Consider the following 22,059-nt stretch of genomic DNA (forward strand, 5'->3'; position numbering starts at 1 on the left):
AGTAAAAGTAAAAATATTTTGGAAAATGGCAAACTATCTAGTATAGAGTACTCAATAATAAAAATTCAATGTCTTTTTGCTCCTAAATGCTTAAAAAATACAATCTATTTCCTGTTAATCTGAAAAACTGAGATCCAGACAAAATATAGTTCAACATCCAAACTTTCAATAGTCTCAACAATAGAACATGAATGGAGGTTTTATTTACGGCAGCAAAAGCTGCTTTCCAAAGGAGACTACATTTCTTTGTGTTAGTGTTGCTATTACCACTCCATTACCGAAAAGATTGTCATAAAAAGGATGCAATTATGATCAGCTTTAAGAAAGATTACAAATATCTGAAAGAGCAAAAGACAAAAAATAAAAACAGCCAGATTATGATTTCTCTCAATCTACAGAAAATAATCACCTAAGATATTTTAAGCTTAAGAACAGATACAAAAATAAGCCTAAAATAACTGAAAAAGTTTAAATAGTATTATTCAAAACTTAAGAACAATATAAAATTAGAACAAAATACCAGGCTATTACACATTTTTATTTTTTTCTCAATTTGACAAGTATACTGTCAATTTTAGAGTTCATTATGGTACCCAGACAAAATTCATGGCCTTTGAAATAAAACTTTAAACACATTTCTTCAAAAAGTAAACTGTAAAGGCAGTTTGTTGCTAAGAGGCATGCTTTATTAAAAGTCACCTTCTGTTGCTGCCCCTTCTCCCATCCACCATCGCCTTGTAACTAGTTGAAATCCATTAGAGCTTTCTTGTGTTGGGGTGACCAGTTTCTCAAGAACACTGGGAAGCTTCTCTCTTATTCCTTCCCTCTCCAATCCAGTTAAGTCAATAAATCCTGTAGATTTTATTGGCTAAATCTTTTTCAGACCTGTTCCTTCTCCATTTTTACTACCAATGTGTTGGCTTACGCCCTTGTATCTTGCTCTGTAAGTTATTTTGCTGGCAACAGTATTCCCGTGCCCTGTCAACTATGGTTTACATCACCACCAAGTTATTACATTTCAAATCTGATGTCAGTCAGCTGTTTAAAAATCTTTAATTTTCTCCCCTGACTACAGGGTAGAGTTCAAACTTCTTATAAAAGCAAGGCACACCTGCCCTTCTTAATAGTCATTCTCTTTCATAATTACCAAGCCATCTGATTTATCTTAGACGGCATCTTTGTCATGAGTCTGCCTTTTCACTAACATTTCCTTCTGCCAGAGATGGCCTTTCCCCAAATACTTTTCCAAGTTATCATAGGCATCAATTTCTGTATAAGCAGGTGGTAATATTAATCTGAACTGTAAAATGGTTATACCCTTCCTTCTGTATGTATTCATTGCACATGAGTATTTTTGTTAACAGCACATATCTCACTGAATTCTTTAAAAAAAATTAATGCATCTGGAAATAGTAGTAGTAGTAGTAGTAGCAGTAGTAGTAGTAGTACTAAAAGCAGTATAGAAGGGCATAAAATAAGTAAAATTTTTCTTCTACCTCCCACCACCCACTCAATGACTTAAACTGTTTTAATTCTTCTGTTGGTCACTTCCCTAGGATTAACAACTGTTTATTTTTAGTTCTGTTGGTCACTTCCATAAGGATTAACATGGTTATATCTATAGTTCTCAATATACCAACTCTAAGAGAGTCACTGATTCCCTTCTTCCAACTTTTATTTTCTGATTCTTTCAGTGATTACCTATATAACTTTGAATATTAGGTTTAAGCTCAATAGAATATGTTGCTAACTACATCCTAGCAATTCAATTTCCATGTCTATTTCTTCTGCTTTTCAAGGACAGTGACTATTACCTTATTTTGACATTCTCAGAGCCTATACCAAGAAGATATATTTAGTGTATAAATGGAAGGTTTATTTTGACTCTGAGATAGGTATGTCTAAGAAATGTTATTGTAAGGTGACCCGGAGATATATAATGAATTATTTTAAGGGCTTATGTTCTTTCTAAACATTGTAATATGCAAATGTTACAGACTGTTTTAATATGCTTAGATAGAAGCAGGTCCTAATTTGTAAATATCTTAAAAAACTAACTATATTTATTGTTCATAATAAAGCCAGATAAAATGCCACATTTAGAAAACATAAAAAATTTAAATAATATTTTCAGATCAATTAATTATTGGATTGACCAAAAAATCCTTTCGGTTTTTTTCTGTAAGGTGGCCCTAGTAAGCACTTAGTTGTCTTTAACTTCATTTGAAACAATTTTGTTAGATTGTATTGTGATACCTATCATATCAGAGTGCATTTAAAAAAAAACTTATCAAAATTGGTGAATTTTTGTGTAGCCATTTTAATATTAAAGATGGAAGAAAATATGTGATATTTTTGGCAGATTATGCTTTATTATTTCAAGAAAGGTAAAAACGCAACTGAAATGCAAAAAAAAAATTGTGCAGCATACAGAGAAGGTGCTATGACTGATCAAACATGTCAAAAAGTCGTTTGCCAAGTTTTGTGCTAGAGATTTCTTGCTGGACAATGCTCCACGGGTCAGGTAGACCAGTTGAAGTTGACAGCAATCAAAATTGAGATATTAATTAAGAACAATCAGTGTTATACCACACAGAAGATAACTGACATACTCAAAATATACAAATCAATAAAGTTACTGGTGAAAATAAAAAGTGTCCTTTATTTTATGAAAAAACAAACAAAAAAAAACCCCCCAAAAAACCTAAATGAACTTTTTGGCCAACCCAATAACTACATAAAATAAATTTTAAAACTTCTGTTACACAAATAGATATATATTTATAGCCACTATAAGCTGTATGACTTTAGGCAAGATCCCTATGCCTCAGATGCAACTACGAAATGGGAGTAACGGTATTTACCTTATAGAGTTGTTTTTAGGATTATATAGATTATAAAGTGTTTAGAACAGTGCCTTCATATAAGAAGAACTTAATGAATGTTAGTGTCTATTATTAAGTAAATATTTGTGTCACTATTATTGTTGCTACTCAGGAGTCTTAGTGATTCTTACACAGAATTTGAACTGTTGCCAAATGTTATTTAGATCTTTTAAAAAGAGCTTCTTTGTGAATGTTTTTACAATTAAAATGATCTATTGAAAACATATTTAGTTTCCTTTGAAGAAATCAGTTCATGTATTGATGCTATAGACAATACAAAAAAAGTGCAGCTGTTTTAAGCATCTGTGAAATTTCTTTAGTGGCTACAATTTCACACATAGTTAGCTTAACCTCCATTTCATCCTCCTAGTTTTACACACCAGTAGTATTCTATTTCTGATAGGCTAAAGCTTAGAATCTGCTGCTGTCTTGAATAATTTAGCTACTTAAGATGACTTTTAAATTACTCTGAAATTAGCTACAGAATTTCCAAGTAAACTGATTCTTTTACCAGACTTAAAAGTTACATGACTTATGTAAAAAGTTTCATTGATTGGGCTTTAAAGCCAAATTTGTTAAGACACCCTTGAAAAACACCAAGTAATGGGACCCATTAAAGAATGGTAAACTGAGGAATAAAGATTTGATAATTTAAAATAAAAGGTAGCGACGGAATTGTGTTAATAGAATTGTTAACTATAAATCTAAAGAGGCCTTAAGAGAGCCAAACTGGTGTTCTACAATTAACTCATTCATTTTCTTACAGTATCTCTGTGAAGAGGTATTACTATCAACATTTTCAAGATGAGAGGTAAAATAGCGTAGAGGTTTAAAAAACTTGGGGCTCTTTGGGATCAAACAGATGCTAGATGAAGCCAAGTTGAGGCACTGAATTGCTGGGTAACTTTGGGCAGGTTACACCCTAGTCCTCTTCTGTTAAATAGGAATTATATATTATTTACATTATGGAGTTATTGTGAGGATTAAATAGATAACGTAGGTAAAATACTTCAGCACATAACCAAGGTAAAAGAAATACTCATAAGTGAGGCAATGTAATTATTACAATAAAACTGAAAATCTTGGAGTTTGCTGGCAAGAAATCACAAAGCCAGTAAACAATGAAGTTGAGATGAAAATTCAGCTCTTTCAAAGAAGTCTTATAAAAAGGAGAGAAAGGGATAAACTTCCACTGAACTATACATATATAACTATTACCTCTGTACTCCCTCTGGCTTGCTTGGAGTGTAGGTAAATGAGAAGGCAGAATTATCATCACACAGAAAATGGGAATGCTATTATATAAAGCTGGCCTATTAACATTAGCCTAACTCCAAGTAGGTAATGGAGTGAGAAGTGGAGCGGACCTAAGTATATTCTTAAAATTAATTTATGTACTATGTACTTTGGTCTATTTATTCAAATCTAGTGAATTATAATAATTATTGTGGATTCTTTTATTTTGTTTTAGTATCATCTAAAAAGTAGATTTTTAAGAGAAAACAAAAAGCGAACCTATATCAAATACCTGAACTATTTATTGAGCTATTTTCCAGAACCAGTAATGGTATAATTTGGTGATCTCCAGCCTAGGCTTCTGCTAATATTCTATGAATGAGATCAAGATGTTCTAAAATTCAAGTAAATGATATCTCTTCTCAATCTGTAGTTTTTTTTTTTTAAACCACATTTACGTTTTCCTCTTCCAAAATTTTCTTATACCTTTAAAATTTGTTATCAAGTATTAGATTAAAAATATAAGGAGCAGAGAAGTGTTAGTAGAAAAATTAGAATTCGTGATTTAATAGCTTGCTTTTATCACAGTGATTATTTTTATATTGCAAACATAGTTTAATTTACTTCATTTATAATGTCATTTCTGGTTTCAAAGAATATGATGGCTTCTACCTGATCTGCCATCTGAAAAAGTTTGAAAGCCAGTAATACATTTTATTCTAAAAAGACTTTAAAACATGAGTTCCATGCAATTTTTGGAACAGGGCTGTCCTAAGAAAATTGAGCTTCACTTTATCAATGGTTTTGAAAAATGTTAGTAGCAAAACCTTCTCTCCTCAAATGCAATATTATCGTCGTCGGCAGCCGTCCGTCTCGAGAGACGATGGTGTAGCTTCTTAAGAGTCTATCTGCACCGCCGAGAATGGCTGTGCAGTCCGACTCGGGAGTGACACGGTATCTGTCTCCTCCCGTGTTGAATCGACATCCTGCGATGACGCTGGAGTGTCCTCTCCAGTGAAGCTGAAGCTACAGAGCCTGGGCAGGGTGATATGGAGGGTCTGCTGTTGCCCATGCAGCAGACCCCCCCTCTCTTCGCAGCTGAAGGGTCCAAGGGAAAGACGGAGTCAATACAGCTTGGCTTCAGGTGCGCCGCAGGAGTTGCCGGTGTTGACTACAACGTCAAACCGCCTTAGGGACTCCAATGCAATATTATATAACACATTTTAAATTGATCAAAATGGGATAACTTGAAAAATTCAAATTTGCAGTATTTTTCTTATTAAAATGTGTCAATCAGCAAGACCCCAAAATTGGTAATATAAATTATGCTTGACATAATTTATTTCTATATTTTGTTCCACATAAACATGTAGTTGCAAATAGTTAAAGTTTTCATATTACTGGTTCTGTTATCATAATATATTTCTCCTTGATTCAACTGATCCAGGAGCTTCAAAATGGAGTAACAGATTTTGTTTCTAACTTTTATCACCAGCAAATCTAATAGTTCATGTTATATCCCTTATCTATTTTCTTTTATGCTACTTTGCCAAAAGCAATCATTATTATGCTATTCTCTTAAGTTCTCCAAAATTTATTGTTTTTTTTTTAAATCAGCAAATCAGATAACTACAACTATTACTACTGTCATTACCACCAGCCCCAAGTATTTATCTAGTACTTATTATATTGCCAGGCACTATTCTAAGCAGTATATATATTAACTCATTTAATCCTCATAACTACCCTATGAGACAATAACTATCATTAGCCCCAATTTATAAATGAATAAATAGGCACAGAGTTATCAAGTAATTTGTCCAAACCTATCAGGTCAGTAACAGAGGATGTGAACCTAGACAGCTAGCTTCCAGAGCCTGTGCTCTTAACCATTACTCTAAACTTCCTCCTGTCACAATCAAAACTGAATGAACAGTAAATTAGATTGAACTAACTTGCTAATTGCTATATGAGTAATTCAGGTAAGTGGATTCTTTTCTCCCCCAAGCTGCCTTGGTTTGGTAACTTGCCAAACCTTCAGACTAGCAATTCAGAGAAAGGGCAGGTAAATGCAAAAGAACAGGAAGTTCTAAAAACCAATTAAATAAAAATGTTTCTAAAGAAGACAGAAACAAAAAAACAAAACAAAAAAACAAAATGATAAGACTATAAGGATCTTGGTGAACCAACATCTTAGGAAATAGGGTCACAAAATTAAGGAGAAATAAAAAAGTTCTATAATGTCTGAAAGAAGCTGAAATAATTCTCATTAAGATATGAAAATCTTAAATGAATAAGGCAGAAAAAAGCATCTAGCTGTCATAATTAAATCTGAATTCACAGAGCTGGAAAGATAACAAAATGAGAAAAATAACCCATTAACTGAAATACTACATTTAATCTTACAAATCTTAGAACATATAAGTTAACTAATGGACAGCTGCCAACATGGAGACAAATTTTCTTTTTATATTTAGGATAAACAAAATGAAAAAGGTATTTAATAAGCATCTGCCGAGCTCAAGTATATTTTCAACATTAAAAAAAAATCACCGTTTCTATCTTGTTCTTAGTAAAATAAGCCTTATTCGAGGACAAAAACTTATGAAATACTGTATGGTAAAGGCTGGGAATTCAGAAACCAAGAACAGTCTTAGACCTCAAGAGAACAATTTATTGGGAGAAAAAGAAAGAAAATGACAGGTACAATATAGTGGAGGTAAATGTAAATTAAGGTATCTTCAATTGCTTTGGGAATACAGAGGTGTAGCTACCATAACTTGGGTGGTAGTGAAGGTGAATGGGGGGGGGGGGAGAAATTAGGGAATACTTCCTAGAAGAGAAGACACTTGAGCTAAATCTTTAAAAACAGCTCAGGTGGAAATGGTTTACTCTAGTAATTAAGGAGAAAAATATAACATATCTATGAGGTTGCTTACTAGGACCTAACGTGCTCTTTACCCGAGAATTGCTTCATCTCTGTTCCCCTACGCAACATTCCATAGCTACTATAGCAGCTAATGGTTCTTTTATTATTCCATAATCTTAGCTAATAATTGGTTACTATGTTTCCAGACCACAAGGGAAAATCGACTCAGCAGTGAGAAAAAGAATGGTCCCTTTCCTTCCACCTTGATTATAATATTTCAAGCTGAACTCATGTATGCTAGTTAGTAATACTAACTGTATAAAAACAGCACCAAGATTAAAAATTTTTTTCTCATTAGTTTGTTTTTTCTTCAAGCTACAAAAAGTAAGCTCTTCACAATGAAGGCACCATCCTTAATGATGTTTGTAATCTGTACTTAGGTACATAGCTATGAGCAAAACTAGTTATATCTCATTCTAGGTAGTATTTGTGATGCTTAGCAGGTCCTTCATGATCAAAATGGGGGGCAGAACAAGACCAAATAAAAAGAGTAATAAAATACCTATTTGAAGAATTATAAGAAATTTCAAATACATTTTCTGTTTCTATTGTGAATAAGTTTTTTTGGTTTTTTTCGTAAGCAACTTTTATGTTTTGGGCTATCAAAGTAAATTCAGCCTGTCAAATGAGTAAGCATTCCTAAAAATGATTAGCCTCATCCCTGGACAGACCTATAAAGCACCCAAGTAAGCAAAAACAAAAATGAGTTTTCTGATAACATTTCTTTATTGTACATAAATTGCTAAAACATTCCTGTATATAAACTACAATCGTTTCTTCTAAAGAATTTATATTCACAATTATTAATACACACATGGCCATATTTAAGTATTTTTAATGTTTTTGATATAAGACACTAGTCTATATATTGCAGATCTTCACTTTTATTACGCTAGGACTAAATTAAACTATGATTTAAAAATTAAACCTTAAGCCAGAGTAGAGATAGAAAAATATATTGTATATACTGTTACCCTACGATCATGTACCAGTGATCCAGAGAGCAGTACCCACACATTCTACACTTGAATGTGATTTGCATCTAAGTGGAGGCTTGTACAACATGCCATACTTCTATATTTCCAGCAATATGTCTAAGTGTTTTGGCTGTTTGGTTCCACCAGGATTACTAAGGAAAACCGTTCATCAGTGTTGTACAATAATGTGCTAACAAATACTTAATGAGAAGTAAGCATGTAGAGATTAGCGGCTGGTAGTAAAAAAACAAAACAATGCATTGAGCATAAAAGGTATATTAGGATTCAGGCTTACTGTACAATAATAATTTCAGCTTGTAATTGGTTAGGCATATGTTTACTGGCAGACTACTTGCCTACTGTTACTGCTGGGCTGTAACTACTGAAAGCTTTCAGATACCAAACACAGCTCATTTGATAGTGAAAATTGAACAGGAATAGAATTATTAGAAAGGGGTGTGATACAAGTTTGGTTCCACTAAAATTATACCATAAAACTGATGTATTATGAAGAATTACTGAGAAAGGGCAATAAGTAAAAATAGCTTTTATATACACTTAGTTTATATTTTAGGCATATTTGACTTCAGTCAAAGGGTAGAACCTTTCAATTGACTTTTAATTACAAGAGAGTGTATATGAGATAAAGATCGTTTATTATAAAACTACTGTTATTCAATCCTTGGAGTTTTGTTTTTCAGGAAATATTTGTTGGTTAAGTAGTGTAGAGACCATGGAGGACCAGAGAGAATAATACTTTAAAGATGAGAGGATGACTCCAGCAATTTATTCCATCCAAAAACAAACAAACAAAAAAGGGGGGTTAAGGAAGGGTCCTACTAAACAAGGTAAATCCTAGGTAAACTTGCTTAGATTTCATTTACAGGCAAAAAGACTAACTTATATGTATGGAAATCTTCTAAACATTAAACTATATTATTGGTATATGTAAACCAAGAAAATGAAAAACATGGAAGACTTGAACATTTCAGGTTCACAACCAAGAAATAAAGTAGTAAATTATGGTTGAATATTAACATTTTTAAAAGTTTTTCTTTTAGAACTGTGGAACTACTCAGTGTTAGAATAAACTTTTACTATCTAATAATGAGATGATACTATTACTGTCTGAAAGCGTACAAATCTTAACACCTCAAATGTATGTTAACACCTCAGTATGTACAAGTGAAAGAATATTAAAAGGAAACATAACAGAGATATTACCATTTTTTCCTCACCCTGAACACAGAGATCTTACTAATTCAGTTTTATTTGAATAATAATGATCTTTTCAGGCTACATTATAATTTAAAGAAGTCTAAGAGCTTTAATAAAAAGATTTAAAAATTAAGGAAGTTTATTAATGTACTGAGAAATATTTTAAGTTCACTGTGTTTTTTCAATGAATAAGGCTGTTGAACTAACGATTTATTATAGGTTACGAATCAATGTCTTATCTAGAAACATTAAACTGGGCATCCCTCATGAAGATGTTATCTTGGATAACTGAAGTGCTCATCTGAGTGCTAGATAATGCTTGTATATCCAACCTGTTTCTGTATAGTGGCACATCTGGCTCTATGGCTTTTAGGGCACAATACTACCATGTTAGGTTCTCTAAATGTATACTTAACAAGAACCATTCCTATGTAAAATGTGTATATAGTTTGTGTGCATACATTCTTACTGGGAACCTGTACATTGCAAAGAAGTAGTCTGGAAATTTGTAAAGCACTAAAGCACAATCACAGAAGAATGGTGTGTAGTTACTAAACTTGATGTAGCTTAATTGTAATGTTTAGTTTATAAAAGGTTTTTTTATTTTCTATAACAAAGACTTTGACACTTGAAAAATAGAAACAATACTTGGCTTTATTTTTGTAAGTATTTAGGATATTTTAAATAAATGATTGGCCAATAACGGTAAATAAATTAAGAATGTTTACTATTAAGTTCAACAGTGGATCAAAACAAAGATTTTATTGAATAGTTAGAGCTACCTAATCTTGGCTGTTTTCATGTGCTAAAAATGAGGTAGGTGCCTGGAAATATTATTAGTAGTGTATATAAATTAACAGACCATATTCTTTGTTAACCAGATTAAAAGTTATAATTTATTGTTTACAATTTTGTGCCAGGTAATGGGTGCTTTATTTTCATCCCAAATTTCATTATAAAACTGGGTTATCATACAAATGAATAAAAGCATCTAATTATTCTTTGACTTTATGTGGCCATAATTTAGAAAGACTGGGGAGCTTTAGGATCCAAGCATGCTATAGTAATTCTGCTCCCTCTGTGCTGGACAGCTGTGGTAGGTGTGGGGTCATGGTATGTAACCGTACTTTTCCTTCCTATTTGCTTTGATCTAATAGATCAGGCAAGAAACCATTTTGAGTTTCTAAAAACTACAAAATGTAAAAGCTGAAGACTTCTTTATATTTAAACCGATTAAGCAATTTAGTATTTTACCTTATCTCAACCAAAGCATTCTAATGGAAGAGAGATACTAGAAAACAACACCTTTTTGGTTTCAAATTGTGCTTCTTCCTGACAGCATCCTCTACAGTCAGGATCCAGCTGAAGCAGGTTGAACTGTCCAAGAAGATCACAGGAGCTGCAGAGCAAGTTGCTGGAGAAGCCTAATTCTCTGCAAGCCTCTGATGAAAACTCTGCCCCGAAGGCAGACACCTGAATAAAAAAAATAGAAATAAAACTTAATTCCATACTTACATTATAAAGCTTCCAAAGAGGGAGAAATGAGGGTTGTCAAAATCTAACACACTAGAGGTAAGTTACTGATAACCTTATATGCACCTTTGCCTCCCCACCCCCATTTTTTTCTTAATGTCACCTTTCAGCTTAGCTAAAATATGGATTAAGAGATATTTCTTTAGATATGCATAGTACATATAATATTTTTTATTAAACAGTCAATAGTTTTTAAAAAGGAAATTTCTTTAGAAGAAAAACTAATTTCCATTACATTTAAAAAACTTACTTACATGGGTCTATGGAGTAACATTAACTTCTAGGTCTCTACCACACCCTACAGACTTATCTTTACATATTCACATGTAGCAGGGGGAGAATAGGGAAGGGGATGGAGTAGGGGAGACAAGGGGCACACCAGAAATAAAGCTTTCGGGGTTAGGTACTAGCCTATCACTCACAAGATGTGTGTCACTGGGCAAGATAACCTCCCTAAGCATTACTCTTCTTACTAATAAAGCAAGGAGCAATACTTCCTACATACAACAGATCACAGTAAAGATGAAATGAAATGAAATGACTTATGTAATCTATCAGAATGAGTGGCAAAAGCAGGCTTTCAAAAATATTAGTCCTCTTCCCTCACCCATTCTTCTTTTGTATCTCAGTCCATGTGGCACACCTTCATCTGTCTAAACTCAGTCCCTCCACCTGTGCTGCGAATTCCAGCTTCTACCATCTTTATAGGGCTTAATTTCAATGATAATTCTTTAGTGTATTCAAGCCTTAGATTCTAATTTTTCTCCCCACATTCCACCATTTCTAAATTGTTACTCTAGTCTGGATTCTGATCCAACCACTTGACTAAACTTACCAAAAATCACTAAATGCGAAGGCATTCAAAACTGTTCTCTTCCAGCTTCCCCTTCCATGGGCTGGTCCTCCTCTTCCTTTCTGTTTTATGCATTTATTAAATGTTACTGTTTCCCATTTCTATTTTTGGTTCTCTCTCTGCTACACATACTTTCATAGATGACTGCATCTTTCCATGGCTTCAAATACTGATTTACTGAAAACTCCCAAATCTTCTTCCTGAACGTCAAGCTTCCAAAGCCAACAGTCTACCTGATGTGTCATTGAGATGCTGCATAAGGCATTGCAAATTCAAATCTCCAACAGTGAAACTTACCTTTTCTCCTTAAATCTATTCCTTCCCAATATATTTAGTATCTTTGTAAGAATGGTACCATTTTCCCTGACACGAAGTTGCCCACGTCAGTCATGCTAGACTATAATTTTCACCATTCTTATAACCAATTAGTTAACAAGTTTTGATAAGTCTGTTTCTTAAAGAGCTCTCTAATCTTTCCTTCACTCGGTGGCCTAAATGGTCACTGAGAGTCGTACTTCTAATTATTTCTCTAATCCCATTCTACTTTTCAGCTATATTGAATTCCTATATTATTTGAAAGTATAAAACTTCTATTCAATACTCTTCCTACTTCTAAAGCTCTTTTTTCCACTTTTTTCATCTTGTTAATTCCTACTTATTTCCATGTATTAGTATCAGTTTTCTTGGAAACCTTTTCTGGAAAAAAAAATCAGATCCCCATCTTTAGCCATATTACTTCCCTGAGAAAGAAATTTGTGCATAGATGTAAAACAGCATCACTCACAACATTGTACTATGTACATCTAGGATTGCAGACGATCCTAGAATTCCCCAACAATACTGTGAACTCTTGAGGGCAAAAATTAAGTTGTTTCTCTGTGTTTTCACCACTGTGCTAGTTCTCATGTGTGTTGAAGAAATAAACTGGTGAAAACCACAGCTTCAAGTAGGGGTAATTTCAGATTGTATGACTGCAATTGGTTTACCTTCTAGACCAAAGGTCTGCACATTTTACATAATGGGCTAGATAATAATTATATAAGGCTTTGCTGGCTATACAGTTTCTGTTATACCATTCAACTCAGCTATTCCAGTACAAAAGCAGTCATAGACAATAATAAATGAATAGGTGTCTGTGGTTCAATAAAACTTTATTTACATAAACAAGGCTGGCTAGATTTGACCTGCCACTGGCAATGTGTCAGCCTTCTTCTAGACTAACCAGGCAGATTCAAACCCAGTGGCATTTTCCAATGTAAAAGCACTTAAAAGTATTGCTGGCATACTCCTCCAAAATACTGATCATCCCATTGGTCTTACGTTAGTCAACATCCTAATCTGATATATCCTAATCTGATATATATATATATTTTACCTATCTCAGTAATAATGTGGAATATATATAATCTTCAAAATAGATCAATTATCCCAGTCTAATGGGAGGGACCTAAGACACTTGTTACTATACTAGTACTTTGAGAAATTTCTCCGTTTTTAAAGTGACCTGCTCGATCTATTTCACGGAATAATTTGTAGTTTCCAAAGATAGCTGTACTAATACACCACAAGGTCTGTCCGGACAAAGTCCAGCCATTGTTAACACAATGAGAACGGTTTGCACAACATTGATGTAACCTGGCAACCAGGGAGAGTGGACTGAAATGCACATGCATGAACATGTACTGAAGTCTGATGACATCTTGAATTAAATGCCAGCAAGGAGCAACCTTACTTTTGAGTTTCTGAATAGGAATAGTTACCACTTATCTCATAGTTTTGAAGATTAAGGGAGAAAAAGTACAGAAAGCATCCACTATCCTACTCAGTACCCAATGGCTACTTAATAAATGTTAGCATTATTCCCACCTTCCAGTGCGAAAGTACACTTAAAAACTACAAAACAACTTCTGTCCAAGATGGAGGCGTAGACAGACACGCTGCGTCTCCCTCCACAATTAAGAAGGAATACAACTACTGCAAAACCAGAAATAACCATAAGTTCCAGAAAATAAATGGAAGCCCAACATATAAAGCTATAAACAAGTGGTGTTCGTCTGGATGGGTAGGAGGGGCGAAGCCTGGGCGGAGAGGTCAAGCTGTGCTGGTGGCGGCAGCAGGACAGCAGTAAGCATAGACACCCATATTTAAGGGGAGGCAAGAAGCGCCTGGGGAGCACCCCCAGCTGCAGACCAGACCTGTCAGCTTGCGATTCCAACACCGGGGAAGGCAGACCCCCATTGCCTTGGGCTGTGAGGCCCGGAGGGGGTGGGGACAGAGGAGGAGGCTCTTGGTCTCTCAGCGGAGAGTGAAGGACAGGAATCCATCTTGGACCCTCACCGCCACAGAAAATGCCACAGTGTGGTGAGAAGGGTCGCCCGATTGTGATGAGTGCATGGAGCTCGGCCCCCTATAGTGTGGGAGGTGTGACAGCCCCGCCCAGGAAGCAAAGGTAAACACAAAACTGTCAGGATGGCACAGATCATGATAGAGATCCCAGTGACGCAACTGACCAGACAGCAAATATCTAATCTAATGAAGCAGCAGATAGGAAATCTTTCTGAGGCACAGTTCAGAGATTTGGTTATAACAATGCTTACAGACCTAACAGCAGATCTTAAACAAGACAGGGAAGGAATGAAGGCTAGTCCTGCTGAAATGAACAAAAACACATACCAAACTAGTGATGAGGGAAAGAAAACCAGGAATCAAATCAACAAATCGGAACACAGGGAAGAAACAAAACAGCCAACCAGTGCAGAAAGAGGAAATGAAAAGTGAGGAAAATGAGAAAAGGCTCAGAAACCTATGGGACAGCTATAAGCAGGCCAACATCTGAATCACAGGGTTGTCAGAAGGTGAAGAAGAACTAGAAATAGAAAAATTATGTGAAAAAATAATGAAGCAGAACTTCTCTAACTTGGGGAAGGACTTACAGGTCCAGGAAGCACAGAGAGTTCCAAAAAAACTGGACCCAAGGAGAACCATACTAAGACACATTATAATTAAAATGTCAAAAATTAAGGATAAACAGAGAATCTTAAAAGCAGTAAGAGAGAAGAAGAGAATTATGTATAAAGGGGTCCCAAAGGGACTGGCAAGAAATATTCAAAGGAATGAAAAGCAAAAACCTACAACCATGAATACTCTATCCAGCAAAGCTGTCATTCAGAATAGAAGGGCAGAGAAAGTACTTCCAGGACAAAGTAAAACTGAAGGAGTTCATAAGATCCAAACCACTGTTACATGAAATGTTAAAGGGACTTGTTTAGGAGAAAGAGGATCAGAACTATGAACATTAAAATGAAAACTGTGTCATAACAACCAACAACAGAAGCTAGAGAACTGAAACGAAGGCAAACTAAGTAGACAATGAGAGGGGGAAAAGAATTATAGGTATGGGGAACATATAGGGGGAAGGTCAGTGGGGAGGGGGAAGGGAGGGGGATGTTACAGGGATTAAGAAGCATAGAAGGAGGGAGTGGAGTAGACAGGAAGATGCTGAGAAGAAATATATGCACAACCAATGGGCATGGACTAAGGGGGGGGCACCTGGAGGGAGGGGGTCACTGGGTGGAGGGGAACAAAGGAAAAAGAAATTGGGACAACTGTAACAGCATAATCAATAAAGCATATTTTTTAAAAAAAAAGGAACGTGAAGGAGGACACACTTTACCTTAAAAGGAACAGAGAACCATTGAAGAGTTTTAATAATGGCAGATTAAAGTTTCAGAAAGATGACTCTGGATGCATTGTAGAGACTGGATTGGAAAGGGAGAAAAAGAGATGGGGAGACCAGTTAAGGAAGCTGATGTGGTAATTCCAGACAAGCAAGATGGTGGCTTGAATTTAGGTACTACCTAAGTGAAGAAAGTGGACTGGCTTGGAGATTTTTAAGGGTTTGATGACCAAATGGATTGAGAGAGAGAGAAAAAAAGAATTTAAAATGAATAATTATTGGCTTAGGCAATTGGGAAGCTGGCAAAGTCAACCATTCAGATCCTGATAATTCAAAGAGTAAACCAAGTGGCTATTTCTAAGGAGGGAGATGTTGGCCTGAATAAGTGGTGGATTTGAGAAAAATTCAGTAAGTAAAACCAGTTAAGGCTTGGTAATTGCCTGTATGTGAGGCCTATATGGAAATAAAGGAGTAAAAGATTTCTGGCTTAAATCTGTGGGTGGTCACTGTGGCAGATTGTATAACGGCCATAAATTCCTTTTATCCTGTATGTATGTACACTTCTTTGCAATGTGACTATGTCACTCCTCCCCTGTAGAGATGGTGTCTATTTCCCCACCCTTGAAATCTAGACTGGTCTTGGGACAAATATTGCGAGGTAGAAGTGATATATGTGATTTCCAAGGCTGGGTTTTAGCAGGTATTGCAGCTTTTGTTCTTTAGCAGTGCTGCCCTGAGACAGCCATGAAATGAAGCTGGTCTGGCCTATTGGAGGATGAGAGGTCACATGAAGGAGAACCAAGCTTCCTTAGCTGACAGTAAGAATCAACTAAAAATGAAGCCATTTTGGACCTTTCAGTCCAGCTGATCTACTAGCACAACACAGCTGCATAAATGGGGCCAGAAGAAATCAACAAAGGAACTGCTCAGCAGGTCCACACAGAAACACGAGAAATCATTATTTTAAGCAATTAAGCTTTGGGGTAGTTATATAGCCATCGATAATGAAACAGACAGGGAAATCAGAAGGCAACCTGAAATGTCATTCTTTTCTATCTTTGCATGGTGGTGAACTCAAATCCCCTAACATTTGAAAACAAAAAAACAAAACAAAGAACAACAACAAAAAAAACCAATAAGAAAAAAATCTTGAGTAGAAAGTTTAGAGAGGGGATCCTTCCAATAATTTCTGAATAATGAAGTACTTTAACACTAACTATAGAAGTAAAGAATCCACCTCTATATATGGTGGCAAAAGCAACCAACCAGGATCTTTAAACTCCTTGATAAAAGACAAGTAGAGGTATCTATAGAAGGCTTCAATATAAGCCCTAATTCCATCAAACCTTGGATAAATCAGTCAAACCAGATCTAGGAGAAAACTTTTCAGCAGGGTCAGTAAGAAGAATATCTGAAGGTAATTAAGCTGGTAAAAGAAACATGTGACAGCACAGTGCCAATTACAAAAGTTTTATTCACATAACAAAACATGGATTGCAAACTTCTTAGGAGAAATTAACCAATATTAAGTTGTTCATGGATGAATAGGAAAATAAGTCAATATTAGCCTTTCCCCATTCAAAGATTAAAAAAGCATCTGTTCTGTTATTGGAAAAAAATGAAATACTGTAAAAAACAAACAATCCTTGGTTTGGTATAGAGTAGCTACTTTTATTGTAACAACGTTGTTTAAAAACGAAATAAGTAACACTTAAGTGCACCGAGGTATGTGAATGCTAGAGAACGGAGGTAAAGGGCTAACAGTGAATTAATGGAACACTAATAATTGAAAGAAGTAGATAGGAAGTGTAACCTGGACCAAAGACTTGAGGGCTTTCCTCTAAGATTTGGGAACCTTGACACAGGGAACGGTTTTATTTCTGCCCATTAAAAATCAATTTTCACTCCTTTCCAAGATTTATTGCCTTTCCCCTCCCGTGTGGTTTAGAGACTGTTTTTAGCTGAAGAGCTGCAAGAGAAGAAAAGTACTCAAGATATCTGAAGCCAGGAGAAAGAACCGTCAGAAACCCCAAGGGGATAAGGATAAGCATCAAAGGAGAAAGTAAGCCACGTCGCATTCCGCCCACAGCAGTGGTTAAGGAAACGCAGTCCTTCCACCCTTTTCAAGTGTGGCTCCCAAATGCGCCCGAATGATCTCTTTCCTCAGTTCAGTCCCTCCCACAAACTCTGGGGCTACAGCAGAGGTGACCTCCACTCACCGCTTGAAGCACAGTCGCCAACAGCAACCGCAGTCCAAATACCGGCCCAAGCCATCCTCCCGGACCTGCTGCCATCGCTACCTCCTTCCGTAGGTCTCTGACTGCTCAAAGGACCCCTAGGGCAGGGGAGTCCGCTCCAGAGCCTGACCTAAAATAGGCTGCTAAAGAGCGGTTGCTATCAAATCTGTTAGTCTGCAGACAGGGATTTACCCAAGGGCATAGGGAATATTAAAGGTGCTCAAATAGCTTTACAATTTGATATAAATATAAAGTCTTGGGTCCTTTCGATAACCCATGTCAGGCACTTTCCTAAACTTCCCAAGTGCTTTTCTGGGCTCCTTCCTTTCACTCACGACATTTAGTACAGCAGCCAAGAAGCCCCGCCTTCGTCAGTTTCGGCCAGCCTCCTTCTCCAACTTTACCCAATCGAATTCCGCTTTGGTTGATGTCTATGGCCAAGGAAACCAACCGTAACAAGAACCGAGAACGAAACCATGGGGTTCTTCGGTCCAATAAACACAACCAAACGGGAACAGAGGGTGGAGCCTCTGGTTGCCAAGCAGCGTACGTAGATGCGTGCGCGTGGTGGCGGCGGGTGTTGGGTGGGGGGCGGGGCCGGGGCGGCGCAGCCGCAGCAGCAGCACTGGCGGAAGAGCGCGCGGCCGCGAGCTGGGGAGGGAGGGAGGGAGGGAAGGAAGGAAGAGAGCGAGGCATGCAGGCTCGCGGGCACGGGGGTCGGGGACTGAGGCAATAGAGGGAGGCGAGAATCCGGCAGCCGTTCGCACTGTGTTGCAGCGCGGGCTTTTGCAGGGGTCGTCCGTCGAGTCCTCCGAGAAGAAGCGGGCACCGGCGGTGTTTGTGCTGGCGCCTGGGGGCGGGGGACTGGGGAGGTAGGAAGGGGGGTCGCTGCGGTGGTTTTATCGCTGTCTCGCTCTCCTGCCTTTCTGCCTGCTCGGCGGTCTCCTCCCGGCGTCTCCCTAGCCCCCGGGGTCCCGCTCCCCGCCCCCCGCGGTATGTCTTGATCTGGAGCAGCGGGTTTCATGGGGCTCCTCAGGATTATGATGCCGCCCAAGTTGCAGCTGCTGGCAGTGGTGGCCTTCGCGGTGGCGATGCTCTTCTTGGAGAACCAAATTCAGAAACTGGAGGAGTCCCGATCGAAGCTAGGTGAGGTGCCGAGCCACTCCGGGCTGCGCGAGTGGTGTGGAAGGGGCCGGGCCAGGGAGGCGTTGCAACCCGAGCCAGTGGGCGTCCGTCTGACCTAGGGTCTGGGTTGGAGGCTGGAGGCTGAAAGAGGTATCGAGAGCACACGCTCCGAGTACGGTGTGAATTAAACTTGAATGGTGTGCTCGGCTCGGGCGGTCATGGGACAGAGCTTGCAAGATTGGGCTTTCCAGAGCCAAAAGGTTACCCCGAAGTAGGCATTCCACAGGGAGGGAGTAGGAGAATACCGAACTCAGTGGGGATCGGGTACTCCTGGAGGAAACAGACGCTCAGCCTGTGTGTGCTCGCTCTCAGAAGTCGTACAGAAAACCCGGGCCATGTCAGGCGAGAGGTATTCTAATTTGCGATGTGGGCACCTGGATACGGAATCTTTTGGGGATGGGGAGGTTCACCAAGGGATAGATGCACAGAAATAGAGGGAGATCCAAGAATGATGGTCAGTAAAAGAAATAACACTATTGAGTTACACACTTGTCCTGGGCTCAGCAAGGGAACACAACAACCGACGCGAGAAATAGAAATAGGCTCTCCAGTTAAGGACAGGGAACCAAATAAAACGCTTCGACAAGGTACTGAAACGAGGCATCCAAGCTTTTAAGTTGATTTTTAGTGGCGTTAATATTTTGGGATTAAGACAGTGTTGATGTGACTTTAGAAGAGGCGGGAACGCTGAAGGGGAATCATTGAGATTTAAGTTTATGAAGGGAAAAGTAGGATTATGCAAAAAGTTAACCATATGCTTAAGTGAGGAGTTAACAGTGAGCGCTTTCTTTAATGGGTGAAGAGCCAGAGAAGTACAAAAAAGTTGGATAAATTGTGAAAGGTCAGAAAAATGCACACACAGATTTATACTTTCAGAGTAGTAGGGAACGTTGGCGTTTGGGAGGAGCTCAGATGGGAAGGCGGTATTAAAAGAATGTCAGGGATACATTTTGATTTAAAAATGTACTTGCCACTTAAAAATCAGCTCAACAGGCTGTACTTCGAATATGGAAAAGTAATGTGAAGTGTGTTTATGCATATATTTTCACCTCAGCATCGTTTTAGGTACATTTTGGGAAGCAAGCAATAAAATACCAGCAGCAGTATAACTTAGACTAAGAAGTAACAGTTAGATGCTGTGGGTGATGATTAGTATTTAAGATGAATATATAAGAAAATAATTGTAATGTTACCATAGTAGCTGACTAGTTGTTTTGGTAGACTTTGCAAAAAGCCTTGGAGATGTTTTATTTTATTATATGTTTTTAAAGATTTTATTTATTTATTTTTAGAGAGAGGGGCAAGTAGGGAGAAAGAGAAGTAGAGAAACATGATGTGTGAGAGAAATAGCGTTTGGTTGCCTCTCTCATGCCTGCAGTCCACGCATGTGCCCTGACTGGGAATTGAACCAGCAACCTTTTGGTCTGCAGGTCCAGGCTCAATCCACTGAGCCACACCAGCCAGGACAAGTCTTGGAGATATTTTAAAGAGAAGTCTATCAAAGAGCATCGAATCTAATTGACGTGCGACTAAAGTTGAACAGGAGCTAAGGATAATTCCAGTCTCCAACTCTAGGGTAAAACCCTGTACAGTTTTGAAGAGATATCAAATTTATTTCCTATGATTTTATTAATATGAGTCTTTTATGATGAAAAAATACTTTAAATATTGAAGGTTGGTCAATACACTTTAAAAAATTGATTTTAGAGAGAGCGAGGGGTAGGGAGAGAAAGAAAAACATTCATTTGTTGCAACACATATTTATGCATTTATTGGTCAATTATTGTATGTGTCCTGACCTGCAATGGAGCCCACAAACTTAGCATGTTGGGACAATGTGCTAACCAACTGAGCTACCTAGTCAGTTCTTTGGATCCATTTTGCAGCATCCAGGGTCATATTCTAGCCTCATTAATAATTCAACTTTATAAGAAAAACAAAAAAAAGACTTTGAGAAATTTGAGTTATGTTAAAATTTGTACTTATTCTTTGTTGTATTGCTATATGTTTTTCTTAGACATTACAGTGGGTGAGGATAACCCCTTGATCCCAAGTGGCAGGTTTCATGGGGCTCCATAATACCTCAAAGTGGTTTTCATAAGCACAATCTGAATGATTTTAAAAGAGAGTTATCTGAAGATGTAGAAAGCCACTAGAAATTAATGTGGGTTATTATGTGTGTGCAGTTTCTTTTTTACAAGAGAGAAACCTTTAAATTCCATCAGACATAGTAAATATAGATCAAACTAAATCTCAAAAATAAGCCAAGAAAAGGAGCCTCAAATACAAAACAATTGAAGGAACTAATACTGCGGAGATGCAAAAATGTGTCAAATACAATACATTACTTTATGTCAGCAATCTTTTGATTTAAAAAATTCTTATAAAAAGGCAGTACTAGAACAGATGTTGCCAGTAACCTTCCCTAGGAAAGGAAGGCAGCAGAAGGTATAGTTTGACAGTCAGACTCTGTACTAGGTTCTTTCATATGGATATTCATGTTCCAAGAACACTATAGAAAGCCATTTTTACAGATGTAGGAACAAGCTCAAAGGTTATATAACTTGACCACATAGCTAGTGTCAGAACCAGTGTTGGAACCCAGGTATGTCTGATTTCAAATCAAGTGTTCCTTTAGTTATACCAGACTGCGTGGACTTTATATTAACATTACACTAAGATTTATCAGTTTGAATAGAGTTTTAAAACTGGAATACCACGTTAATCGCATTTATTGTGAAGAATGAATATCATTCTAAGAAAATTCAATTTCTGACACAAAGAAATTGGTTTAGTGTAATGTCTGGCCCTTGTTTATATCTGTATAATGAACATAATTACATTACCCAATGAAGCAACTGAAATAGCTTGTTTCTGCTACAGGGAAAAAAAATCTGTGATTTTCTGTGAGTGTAAAATCACAATATTAAAAAGCATTTTTATTTTGGCATTAGAAAAACTGTTAAACATCTTTGCTCTTAAAAGTAGTTTTATTGTTTAGCTTTTCTGTTGTAGAAGATTCCAAAAGATTGTATTGTCTTATAATGCCTTATATACCTTGAATTGAGAGTATTTTGATGATCAGATTCCTAATACAACAATAGTTATGTTCAAAACTTAGGTGCATTCATTGACTACTTGATAAATTAAGTATATTAACAGGAATTCCTAACAAACTCAGTATCACATAATAAGAGTTTGAAAAAAAATGAATATTGGGATCATGGTATACATGTTTGTTTTCATTTAATATCATAGACATTTTTTCCAGATCTATACATACAAATTTGACTTACTCATTCTGATAGCTGTATTATATTGCATAATTTG

General features: G+C 36.9%; 2 protein-coding genes across 3 annotated transcripts in view; one reads left to right on the forward strand and one right to left on the reverse strand.

Annotated features, from left to right (window-relative positions):
• Positions 1-17,666, reverse strand: part of SELENOF (selenoprotein F) — a 36,601-nt gene extending 18,935 nt beyond the window's left edge. Inside the window, exons 1-2 of the mRNA XM_090269689.1 lie at positions 17,527-17,666; positions 10,551-10,718 (exon numbers count right to left, since the gene is read on the reverse strand). Of these exons, the coding sequence (XP_090125815.1) occupies positions 10,551-10,718; positions 17,527-17,601 (243 nt within the window). The 5' untranslated portion in view covers positions 17,602-17,666. The remainder of the gene's footprint in view (positions 1-10,550; positions 10,719-17,526) is intronic.
• Positions 17,667-18,228: 562 nt separating this feature from the next.
• Positions 18,229-22,059, forward strand: part of HS2ST1 (heparan sulfate 2-O-sulfotransferase 1) — a 158,842-nt gene continuing 155,011 nt past the window's right edge. For both annotated transcript variants that reach the window (XM_090269690.1, XM_090269691.1), the window contains exon 1: positions 18,229-18,690. In XM_090269690.1, the coding sequence (XP_090125816.1) occupies positions 18,567-18,690 (124 nt within the window). In that variant the 5' untranslated portion in view covers positions 18,229-18,566. The remainder of the gene's footprint in view (positions 18,691-22,059) is intronic.

Source organism: Furipterus horrens, unplaced genomic scaffold, assembly GCF_987537825.1.
Source record: "Furipterus horrens unplaced genomic scaffold, mFurHor1.1.pri manual_scaffold_3, whole genome shotgun sequence".
Taxonomy (NCBI): domain Eukaryota; kingdom Metazoa; phylum Chordata; class Mammalia; order Chiroptera; family Furipteridae; genus Furipterus; species Furipterus horrens.